Genomic DNA, 12,604 nt, shown 5'->3' on the forward strand with positions numbered 1-12,604 from the left:
TATCCACTAGTTGTGAGATCATAGACAGAAGACCACACAATAACAGGTATCCACCAGTTGTGGAGACTCATAGAGCGAGAAAAACCACACAAAAAGACATAAACACGGATACATAAACTTTGGAGACAGTGCAAATAAGACTGTGATAATAACAATCACAAGCACCAGAAGCGCACAGAATGAGCTCACCTTACAGGAACCATTTCTAATACACTGAAGTTAACTCGTTATAATCTTCAACTAATTTTTTGAAGTTGATAGGAGAGGCAAATTCGGTTGAGCCATCATAAACTAAATTCCCAAAAACTTCAGCTGTTGCCATTGTAGGGTGTACATTATCCCAAAATAAGTACTGGCTTCGATCCGAACAAACTGTAGCAGTTTGATTGCAACCATATAGAGCAGATCCACAACATGGATCTGTCACATTTTTAAAACCTGAAACAAAAGTGAGAAAAATTATAACAGAATATGAAAATTATGTTTGAAATGAACTCAGTTTATAAGATAAGAAGTGACCCTGATAGCAAAGACACTTTTTGTGATAATTTTACAACTGTTTCAACTGCATGTGTTTCTAAGATGTAGAATGTGGAGATACAGAAATCATTTGCAGTTGTTTTCAGGTTCACAAGAGTTACTTCCTTTAAATTTAAAACAAGCAAGAAGAATTCAACATTTTGATAAACTAAACCTTTTGCGAAATCGCAGCTAGGTAAGGAGCCAAAGTGTCATCATGAGGATAGTAAAGCCAAAATTACAACAAAAGAGCAAGAAGAATCACAAATAAGAGTATATTATCATCACAAATAAAAGCCTATATATATGGCCGTCAAATTAAGGAAAAAGCAAACGAATAATAATGAAGAAAAATGTGTCTTCTTTTTGATAATAATGTAGCTTAAACTTTGGTTTTACATGTCATAAAAAAGCACCACATAATTTACATCTGAACCAAGACTTTCAAAAGCATCCTTGGTTCTTAGTAGAGTTCTTAATCCTTTTGAACTGTCTTCATTTATTCCATACTTGTTGATATCATTTTCATTAATTTGTTTACAAACTAAAAAAGGTAAGAAGAGTAGAACAAATAAAAATGCATTATATTTTATTTTGAGTCCCTAGATTGAGCTTATTTAGATCGACAATCATAAGGAAAAGTAAGTTAATTCATTTACATACCGTAGGCTCCAGGGTTATCAATTATCTTCATGAAAACAGCATAGGAATTTCCAATAGAATATTTCATCCCTGGCAATGTTGAGCTCAGATTATTCATAAGAACCTTTAACGCAATGTTGCATAACCATGGCAGGATATTTAGGACGTTTGTATCATTACGGGAAACAACATTCGCTCTAGGAATGTATCCTACAGGTACAAAATTAACAATACCGAACTTCCTCCCACCAAGTTCATAGAGATCCTGTAAAAGAAAATGCCAAGAAATGTCAATTAATTAAATGGAAATACGAAATTTTCAATAGTGACTATATTAATGAGTTGAAATTACCATTATATGATTTCTGTAGGTGGCAGTAAGATTAGAAATGAAGCTTGCGGTTTCAATAAAAATATTAAAATCGGTGTCGTTCCTTTTGTGGTAGGTTTCGCTGAGAAAGGCACCTATATCATTATCTCCGATACTTATGAGGAAGAGAGATTCAGAGAGCAGCGGGTAAGGTGTAGTGAGCTGTGACCGAAATTTACGAAAGCACTTCACCTGCTCTGTCATGGAAATGACGCCATCACTGCTTTCCTAGAATTTTCAAAGTAGAAAAATTTATAAGAAAACTATTAAGATCTATTATTAAGATCAATTATTTGAAAACTATTAAAATCCTAAGTACTCAAAACTTCAACCTCTACATGTATATATAAATATATATAATACTTAAGTAATTACAATTATTATTTGGAAGTTTTTATGTATGTCATATTAATTTAAGCACTTGCACTCTACTCATTTTTATACTTATTTCAATGATTGAATTTTTATGAAAATTAATTTTCTCATATTCAACCTTAGTTTAGAGGGAAAATAAAAGTTATTTTCTCTTCTTGCAGTATTGAGGGTTTGAAGTGTTGAATGTTTCGGGTATTTTTTATAATTTTGTTCAGACTAATTAACTCAGAAAAAAATTATTTTTTTTAAATATTTATTTTAATATTTTTTACAAATTAGTCAATAATATTTATAGTTTTTGAAATACCATAAGGTGACTTGTGAGTGATTTTATTTTACAATCACGACTTTAAGAATTTTAGAAATTGATGTTGATTCTGTTTGGTAATTCAAATTATGTAATTATATTATATAACTATATTAGATTATGTAATTTTTTAATTAATCAGTATTCAGTCATAAAATTTTGTAAATCAGTGAAATTCATTCAGTTTGTGTCTGATTATTTGAAATATATTAGCATTAATTCAGCAAAGACATATGAATCATTTATTTTAATTTAAATATTAAACCGAATGAGTTATATAATTTGGGGCGGCTTTAGGTTTGAGAGTAAGTTTAGAAATTATATATATATATATATATATATATATATATATATATATATATATATATATATATATATATATATATATATATATTGAGGGACCAAAGCACTACCATCTCTAAAGAAAAACAAAGTGATAAAAGAAACTAAAAACCTAAGGGAAAAAAATTACCGTTAAAAGTCTAGATCCTCCCGAGGCAAAATTTAACCCCTTCATTGCTTGCGTTATATCAATTTCGCAAGTGTTGTTGTCAATCAAGAGAGAGCGGAAAGGTGGTGGACTTTCTTTGAATCCCATAATTTGTGCTAATTCAATACAATAATATAACAAAAACAGAGAGAGTCTAGTTGCATACTAAAATAAATAATAATAATAATAATCCAATATACTCAGTTTTATAGTAACTACCATAAAATCGAGAGATAATAACTTTATCACTATGTATTAAGGTTTAAATGTTAAGAAAAATAAAAAAATAAAAACCAACTTACCCTTATATATATTTTGGATATTAGGTTTAGATGTGAAGCTTATATTAATTTTATAGGCATTGATGTGTTATGTCTCGATTCTATGATAATTGCCATAGAATCATGTCCACGAGCACGATCTGACACTTCAAAATAAAAAAATCTTTTTCCAACTATAGCCTCTTTTTATTTTAGATTTATTAAAATGGCCTTGTACTATTTTATGCACCAATATTGTTTTGGGAAATTCAAATCAATGCTTAATCAACAAACAGTTAATTGGGCATTTTAAATTTTTAAAAATCTGGCATTTTATAAAAAAAAAAAAATCTTTTTTAAAAATTCAGAAATTATCATTTTAATGCTTTAATCCAATTTTTTGAAAAACTATATCTTTGAAAATTATTTATTTTTTTAAACTCCATTTTATTTTCAAATTATATTGTTGTTATTATTAAAATGGGAATTATTTTGCATGGTTTTTAAACTTAAGATTTTATTATATTTTATAACAAGTCAAATAATAATGATATAAAAATCAACCGAGAACACCTTCACAAGCGGAAAATGATACCTCATTCTTCTACTAAGTCAAAGATAAAAGTTTGAACCAACAATCAAGTGGTCTATTGGTATTTGGATCTCATTAGAACTTTTTATAAGTAGTGAGAGTTCAAATCACTGGTAAGTGTATATTTTTAAGAGTGTGAGTAGTGGTTGTATACAAATAGTCCTAGCACCCATTTATGAGCAGGCCATGCTCCCACTTGTTTTTCTTAGCACTCTAGTCCTCATCTTCGCAAAAAATAAAAAATAAAATTAAAGATTCGAAACTATAGTAAACAAAAGATAAAGATTTGAATTCCTATCAACTCAAAAGTTAAGGGTCCAAAACTTATTAAAATAAATGTAAAATAAGAAACAACATTTGATTCGGAAAACAAATGAAAAAGCAAAGAGAGAAGAGCTTGTACATGACGAGGCTTGTGCATGCCCATGTCTTTTATCTTGGCCAAAAAAATAAAAAAGATAAAAGTTCGAGACTATAGTAAACAAAGATAAAATTATTGTTAGTGCAACGAATCTGTCCCAACTCAAAAGTTGAGTGTCCAAAACTCATTAAATAATGTGACACAAGAAATAATATTTGATTGAGAAAACAAAATGAAAAAGCAAAAAATAAAAAGCTTGTACACGCAACTTCCTTTCTTAACCGCCTAATGATTAAAAAAATTAAATAAATAAAAGTTAGATATTACAGTAAATAAAAATAAAGCTTTGAATCTCTCCCAACTTTTCAGTAGAGGGTGCAAAATTTATTAAAATAATGTAACATAAGAAATAACATTTGATTCGGTAAACAAAATGAAAAAGCAAAGAAAGGAGCTCACCCAAGGCGTCAGCGCCATTGTAGCCATTACTGTACCTTCCAGTGGGGTGACGAGCGTTCTTTGAAGGGTAGTCAATTCCATAGGGTAAGAAATTATTGTAATAATCTTGGCCCCCGGACAAATACTTACTGTTGCCCACGTCGGCAGAGGAGTCACCAAAGATGAAGATCGCCGGAACTTTGGGGTCGGCCTCGCCGGAAGAGAAGGCCAGAGCAAGGAAGAGGCAGAGGAATGGGAGGAGGAGAAGGGAGTACTGAAGTGGTGCTGCCATTGTTCGTGCTTTCCAAGAGCTTCACGGTGCATAGTCTTATATAGAAGTGGTGTGTGGTACCTACCATGCATCCTGTTTAATTTCTATTATTATTATTATTATTATTATTATTATTATTATTATTATGTGAAAAAGTTAGAAAATAAAAGTAGCCCTATTGGATTCTAAGTGGATGCAAATATTTTGTACGGTGGGGCTATATATATTATATAAATTTACACTATAAATATATAAATAAATAAATTTTTTATTATACAATATAAAAATAATAAAGTAATTTTTTTTATAAATATCTTTATGAGTTTCGAAATTATATATATTTATATTATTGTTAATACTAACAAATACAATTTTTTTTTCAATTTCACTCTATAAAATGTATACTCTACTAGAAGATTTACTTTTTAAAAATTTATATGGTCCATATTATTAAAAAGATATGTTTAACTTAGATATTAATGTCAAATGGGACCGCTCAGTATATCATGGCATGGGCCTAGTATAACCTCGGATACTATGCAACGGGTTTAGGCCCGGGCCCGGGCCACTATGTTTTACTTAAATGTACTTTTTTAAACCCCTTGAAAATATATAAATAACACAAAACATTCTTAAAAAATTGTTAGAAAAAAAAGGAAATTTAGAAACATAAAAGTGTAGGCCTCATTAGTTAAAAAATTGAAAATATACAACATAAAATAATTTAAAAAAGAAAATCCCGCATATGCATGCGGCACATTGCTAACTTAAGTATGGTACTATAGCACCATGCCTGGGCTAGGCACGGCCCTTCTCATGTCGAGCCCAAGCTGGCATTGCCTGTTTTACACCTCTACTTATATGTACATACGTACTTTAAATTTTTTGAAAAATCTATGAGGTCTAAGGACTTGTAGTCTTTTTTTGTAAATCGGCCCTTTTAATTGTAAAGGACAAATGTCATTATTTGTCTTTATAGGTGGTTGAGAGTTCCAACTGTAACCATAACTTCGAAGATAATAATGAAATTTTTATTTGTAAAATATTTAAAACTAATATTTTTTTAAAAAAATTTCATCTCGTATATGGGTAACTTGTAACATTTAATCCCACGTTTTTCTCATGTACATGTTACAGTCATTCGTTTGTGTGGCATAAGATATAAAGGACATGACAGCAATAAAATTGTTTTTTTTTTTATTTAAGAATATTGTGCGGTTGTTTATATGTATATAATGTAAATAATTTAATACTGTAGTGGGTGAAATTTATTTTTTATGCACACATTTAAAATGTGCCATTTTGTTACATCTTTGTAGACTAAAATGATAATTTTTTTTTTAATGTTGATAAACCAGAGATTTGAACGTTAACGATTAATCACTGAAAAGAGTAAAATACGGAGTCTAATACAGTAGAGATGGTAAATAAGAAAAAAAAATTTGTATAAAATTTATATTCTAGGGCATTGTGAGATATTGATAAATACCCTTCTCCTTATGTATATCTTGGTACTAAAATAAATATTAAACCTAGGGTCCGTTTAGATCATGGAATAGTTATGATAATGGTATATAATAGGAAAGGTAGTGATAATGGTAATGGAAAAGTAATGATAATGAAAATGAAAAAGTGTTTGATTGGAAAGAATAAATATTGAGAATGAGAAAAGTGGGATAGAGAACTATATGTAAATTACTTTAATATTCATATAGGTAATGATATGTTGATATATAAAATAATTACATATAAATAAATATCTAGTATTTGTAATTATTATAATTAAATATTTAGAATAAATAATTTTTTTTACTATTAACCAATAAAATAATTCACTTTAATTACCATACTTAAAAATTTTTATTAATTATTTTATTTAATTAAATCTATGTAAAGTCAAAAATATCATTTCACTTTAATTATTGTAATGTAATATGTATATTAAACTTGTTAATTATTATAATATTTAAACAACTCAATTTATGTTCAATATAATTTACTTTAATTATTATAATTAGTTATTTAAATTAATGATTATTATTTAACTAAATCACGACTAGGGGCAAAATTGTTATTTCACTATCAATAATCTATTTAATTAAATATCAACCGGGTAAAAGTGTCATCTCACTTTAATTACCATAATGAGATATTTTTATTAACTATGTTATTTAATTACATAGGGGCAAACATGTCATTTTAGTTTAATTATTATAATGTAATATGTATATTAAATAATTCTTTTAGTTATTATTTATTTTAATTATTATAATATTTAAATGGCTCAATTTATTTTTTTTTAAATTTAATTTAATTATTATAATTAGTTATTTAAATTAATTATTATAATTTAATTAAATTTTAACTATGGACAAAAATATCAATTCACTATCAATAGTATTTATTCTCCTCTATGGCCCCAATTTTAGGAGTAATGAAATGCCTTCACTATATATAATAATATTACCTACAGTACCCATTCCCAAATTAATAATAATATATCCAAATATAGTTATATATTATTTATAATTAATCTCACTTTTACAGTGTTCTATCCTCCATTCCAAACATCTTCTTAAATATAAAGAAATATACCTAGTAATACAAAATAAAAAAGTTTTGAATTTTACTGTAATTATTATTGTATAAAAACCATTTCAAAATCATATTGAAATTTATTTATTTGGATAAATATTAAGAAATAATAAAAATTTATGTGAAATTTTCATCTTATAAATTCATGTGACTAGATTGTAACACTTAATTAATCCCACATTTTCCTTGAATTCATGTCACAAAATTGAATGTTTTGTATGGCTCCACGCAGAATTGTTTTGAATATTATGAGGTTATATATATATATATATAATTTTAAATAATATAAAAGTTATATCATTTGAAATTAATTTACTTTTATTTGTAAATTTCAAATGCGCCATATCATTTATGTATTTGTAGTGTAAAATGAGAAATTTTGGGGAAAATAAATAAATATTGATAAACCATAGATACAAGCATCCATCTTCTACTCTTTTTTCAAAAAAAATAAAAATAAAAAATAAATAAAAAATCTCTTCTACTTTTACGGAGGTATAAGAGGAAATGTTTGTATATGAATTTATATTTTGTCTGAGCTTAAGAGTTTAGCCATACATGAATCTAAGATAAAAAATAAATATTAAATTTAAACATTAAAACAAAAATAGACATTTAATACAAAATAAAATAAAATGAATTTTTTTTTATATTTTACTCTAATAATAATATAAAAATCATTTTAAAATAATAATGAATTTTGTTTATTTGGATAAATGTTAAAGAATGACAAAACTTTATTTAAAATTTTCATCTTAATCTCATATTTTTCCCGAATTCACATCCTAATTGTGTGGTCGATTTATGTGGCGGTCGGTGGTGGTGAGCCGAGAAATCGGTAAACTAGAGACAGGCCCTCAAGAAGCAAAAGGTATGATGATAAACTTGACCCTTTTGAATAATATGTGTTTATGTTTATATATATATATATATACATAGATGATTTAAATAATATAAAAATTATATTAAAAGAAATTTACTTTTTACTTGTGCTTTTACAGGGAAAATTACTTAGCAATCCTTTATAGTTTCAAATTAACCAAGAAAGGCCTAGAAGTTTCACAATGACTAATAAATCCCCACTTTTTCATATTCCTAGTTTGCCCTTTTCTCATCTATCCCAATCATCTCCATACTCTTTTCTCTCTATCATCGTCGGTAACCATCCCACCCTCATCCTCTGATAAGTGTATAATTAAACACATTTTTATAATATCTTATACACTTATTTAGTATGTATTAGTGTTTATTAGAAAGGTGATGCTGAACATGGTGTGTAATGTGGCATTCATATAAGGACAATAAGGTAATTGTGTGAAGGCTAAGTTTTACAATCGCGCAGCTCATCGCAAGAGATCAGGCCAGTGCCACGTGTTTATCATATTGAGACGCCATTCCAATGAAATTTCCACACATACCCTCTATTGTTAAATTATTAAAATAAATCTATAAATATTAAAAATAATAATAATAACTCCACTTAAGACTTCCTTTCTATTTCAGTTCACTAATAATAATAATAATAAAAAGGTAAACAATACAAATGGTCACCCACCTATGCGGTTGTTTCTGTTTTAGTCACTCACCTAAAAAAAAGTTACGATTTGGTCATTTACATTTGTTATTGTGTTTTTTTAGTCACCGCGCCTTACGACGGTAACGAGGAGCCAACGTGGCTTGCCACGTCACACACGCTCAGCTAAACAAGTTCACACGTGGATGCCATGTGGACTCCTGCCCTTCTTCCCCTTTTTCATCACGAACCCTAATTTGTCCCATCACACGCACAACGACTGTCCTCTTCCTTGTTCGGTCGAGAAAGGAGGAGCTTTGGGTGAGTTCATCCACAAAGTTTGATGCGAGGAGGTGAACAACCCAGAATCCACCAGTAGGACTGTCACAGATATGAGAAGGAGTGTGCGCTCGAATCATGGAAAGAGGTCAAACATGTATGAAGACTGTGTGATGGGATGAATTCAGTAATTAATGGAATGATTAATTACATAGTTAATGATGAATGATGTAATTAGGAGAGAGGTTAATTGAGAAGGTTGGGATTGTTTTTCGCATAATGTTCTACCAGAGAACGTGTTTGTTGAAATGGCATGTCATTAGTTTGTTTCAATTCTGTTACCATTTTGTAATGATTTGCATATAAGTGGAATCATGAATGAAAGGGAGGGCATCTTTGGCCAAATTATCCTTCTTTCTTCTCCCGAATCTTTTTTTCTCCTCTCATTCTCTTCTCTTCTTCTTCTCTTCTATTCCTTTCCTCTGTTTTGTAGGTTCCTTGCAACAAAGTTAATCTCTATGGAATACAAATGTGAAATTGGCCTCAATTTTCTCTATTGTTTCTGGCTTATAAATGAAGCTATAAATCTCTATAAGCTGCTATAATACTTGTGCTTATCTTGGATACTAAAATAAGGCAATAATCCACATGTACAAGTTAAATTTCTTTATCCTGTGTTAAATCCCTACAGAAACTAAAAGCTTATAGAAAAATTCAATATGTATGTAGAATACAAAATACCATTCAGATTTAGAACACTTTGTTCATAAATGATCATTCCCAGTAGCCACATGTCATTTGTTCACAAAATACAAAACTTTTACAGTATATACTGTAATACTTAAAGACAAAATAGACAATGATGCCACTGGTTACATGTTTGATAAGTGCTTGTGTGGTAAGAATGCGAAGTATTCTTTCCTTATGTTGAGCATTACTTTTATCAGGTTTTAGCGCTAATACTTGTGCATTTGTGTTACTTTCATGCATATAGGGTTGTGAAGCCGAATGTTAAAGAAAAAAGCCAATGTAGATTGTGAACGCACACATTTGGAGGAAATCTTGAGAAGGATCAAACGCGAAGACATAAGTCGGGTTCAAGATGCGAAAATGTGTGCCAACCTCCTTATATTCAAGCTAGCACAATGATTTGGAGGGGCACAAAGGCAGTCACATTCAAGTATCCCGATTTGTGCATTGATAGCAAGAGTTTCACCAATGAGGCCGTTTATTGAAGAAGCAAAATGATCTACGACGTAAATGTGTGCCCGTTTACATTACCTCGATGAAAAACTTAGATGCGGGAGTGTTTCGGGCCGGTACTGTAGTAAAACATTGTAGTAGTTTACTGTAGCAGGTACTGTTCATAGCCGGCGAGAAATTGAATTTCAGAGAATCCACATGGGCGTGTGGAAATTACCCACGCCCGTGCGAAAAATCCACAGGGGCGCCGACAGGGGCGTGTGGATGCCCGATTCTAGCCCTTTTAAAAGCCGATTTTCAGGCCGATTTCAGCATTCTTTTCTCCATCTTTTCCCCAACTTTCAAGAGGGTGGCGGCTAGGGATTTGAGAGGTATTGGCAAGGGTTTTGGAGAGGTTCTACGGCTTCAACATCGCACTGCACTTAGAAGAAGGTTATTGGGGGAGCTTTCGTCGGCACCGATCCAGCGAGGTGTACCCTAGGCCGGATAAGGGGACCTTTGGAGGAGACGAGGCCACTTCACAAGACCATCGACATGACTATCAAGGGGGGTTTTCTATGGATTATTTGTTTTTACATTTAATTTCATTGTTGATTGTAACTAGCTCCATGGAGAGCTAAACCCCTAGTGGGTACTTGGATTTGTGAACCCTAGGATGTATTTGTTTCATTAAACCTTTTATTATGCTTTCCTTAATTGATGTTTTAATTGAGTTTCAATCTTGAATGTTTGATTGATTGAATGCTCCCATAGAGTGACAATAGGATTGAGAGTTCACCTTGGTAACCCTTGTGAGTGAGTGACACACCACGAGAGTTAGACAAAGCTAGATTGGAGATGGTTGAGAGGGTGAGTCGAGAGGTAGCGGAGCGTCCCCTTTCCCCTTCAACATGATTTATCCTACCTCCATTTCCTTGAGTTCTTTGTAGTCATAGTAGAGTGAACGGGCTAAGGGATGACCTTCCACTAGGGCTTAGTTGTAAAGGCAACGGAGTGAAGCGTTGAAGTGATTTTAGCACGTAGGGCTTAATTGTGACTAGGGACCTCACACTTGGACCAAAGGGTTAGGTCTACATCTAGGAAGAGGGTTTATCACTTGGAATCCCTAGAACTCCGTACAATTCTATACAAGTGCGAGGTGTTGAGATTATTCGATTTCTTCACCGAGACATCGTATAGAGTTAGTTACGGTTGAACTTAGATTTAGGACCGTGTATTGAAGGATTTCCACGACTCATTAATACATTAATTAGGAAGTATAATAGTTGGTTCTGCATTTGAAGCGATTATCCTAGGCGGAACAATATCCGAGTACCCCATTTATATCTATTGCCTTATCTCTCATTTACTTGTACTTATCTTTTTTTGTTTCTTTTATTCTTGTTTACACTACATCTTATCAACACAATCATTGTTCATTTTCACTTGGTTAAGTAGAAATTTAAGTATTCTTATTCCCTACTCCCTGTGGATACGATACCCCACTCACCTGGGATTATTACTTCGACAAACCCATGCACTTGCGGGTCACACGCAAGGGGCATTGTCATTATTTCTAAAACAAGAAATAAAAGCAAAATAAACATATGTTCTTTGACATACTACTTTCCAAAAGACAGAATTAGTTAATATGTGCACATTTTGCATAATTTCCCGAGTAGCAATTCTCCCTGTGTCTACCATTGCATTGCCTTGTCCTACTTGGTGCTTCCGCATTGCTGGGTAATGGGGGTGTCTTCCTTTTCCCTTTAGCCAAATATTTTGAGGGGACTTGTCTTCCTTGTTGTCTATGCTATTTCCTGGGTGGATTTGCATTAGGCCCAGTCACAGAACTTTCTTCTCTGTAAACAACTTGTGAGGAACCCTTTAACATAGTCCCAAACAACATAAGTTAGAAAATCAATTCCCAATAGGTATAATACCCGAATTCGCCCCTTTACTTTTCTCTCTCTTCCTTTTTGGTCCCTCTACTCAGAAATGCGCCCCACTAATCCCTCTACTCTTGAAAATGACCCAATTTAGTCCCTCTACCCTTAATCTCTTCCCATCTAGTCCCTCTACTCTTGAAAAATACAGTCAATAATTGACTTATTTTAGAGTAGAAGTTACTAAGTAGAACCATTTTCAAGAGTAGAGGGACTATTTGGGAGCATTTCTGAGTAGAGGGACCAAAAAGGAAGAGAAAGAAAAGTAGAGGGACCAATTCGGGTATTATACCTTCCCAATAAAGCTTATAAAAAAGGTTTGTGCAACTCACATCTGCCATCCATCATTTTTATTTGGTGCAGTATATCTCTACAAAATAAAATACTTGGGATTGTGTTAAAACATAACACTATTGTAAATCAATTGCCAATTCAATATTCATTTCAATCACCTTGGTTATGGT

At 31.1% G+C, this 12,604-nt stretch overlaps 1 protein-coding gene across 1 annotated transcript; it reads right to left on the reverse strand.

Moving 5' to 3' along the window:
• Window positions 1-161: 161 nt before the first annotated feature.
• On the reverse strand, window positions 162-4,654 carry LOC120256490 (GDSL esterase/lipase At5g63170-like). Its single transcript, XM_039264150.1, has 5 exons — window positions 4,376-4,654; window positions 2,686-2,819; window positions 1,514-1,759; window positions 1,183-1,426; window positions 162-438 (listed from the first exon to the last, which is right to left on the reverse strand). The coding sequence occupies exons 1-5, from the start codon at window positions 4,644-4,646 to the stop codon at window positions 206-208; spliced, it is 1,128 nt and encodes a 375-aa protein (XP_039120084.1). The 5' UTR covers window positions 4,647-4,654; the 3' UTR covers window positions 162-205.
• Window positions 4,655-12,604: the final 7,950 nt, after the last annotated feature.

Source organism: Dioscorea cayenensis, unplaced genomic scaffold (assembly GCF_009730915.1).
Source record: "Dioscorea cayenensis subsp. rotundata cultivar TDr96_F1 unplaced genomic scaffold, TDr96_F1_v2_PseudoChromosome.rev07_lg8_w22 25.fasta BLBR01001466.1, whole genome shotgun sequence".
Classification (NCBI taxonomy): domain Eukaryota; kingdom Viridiplantae; phylum Streptophyta; class Magnoliopsida; order Dioscoreales; family Dioscoreaceae; genus Dioscorea; species Dioscorea cayenensis.

What these genes read in the sequence shown, in the direction of transcription:
- LOC120256490 (XM_039264150.1), bottom strand. Translation starts at nt 4,646, where the DNA reads ATGGCAGCACCACTTCAGTACTCCCTTCTCCTCCTCCCATTCCTCTGC. An exon ending in CCTACAGAAATCATATAATG is followed by an intron (nt 1,427 to 1,513) that starts GTAATTTCAACT and finishes TTTCTTTTACAG; the next exon opens with GATCTCTATGAACTTGGTGG. An exon ending in TGATAACCCTGGAGCCTACG is followed by an intron (nt 439 to 1,182) that starts GTATGTAAATGA and finishes CTTTTGTTTCAG; the next exon opens with GTTTTAAAAATGTGACAGAT.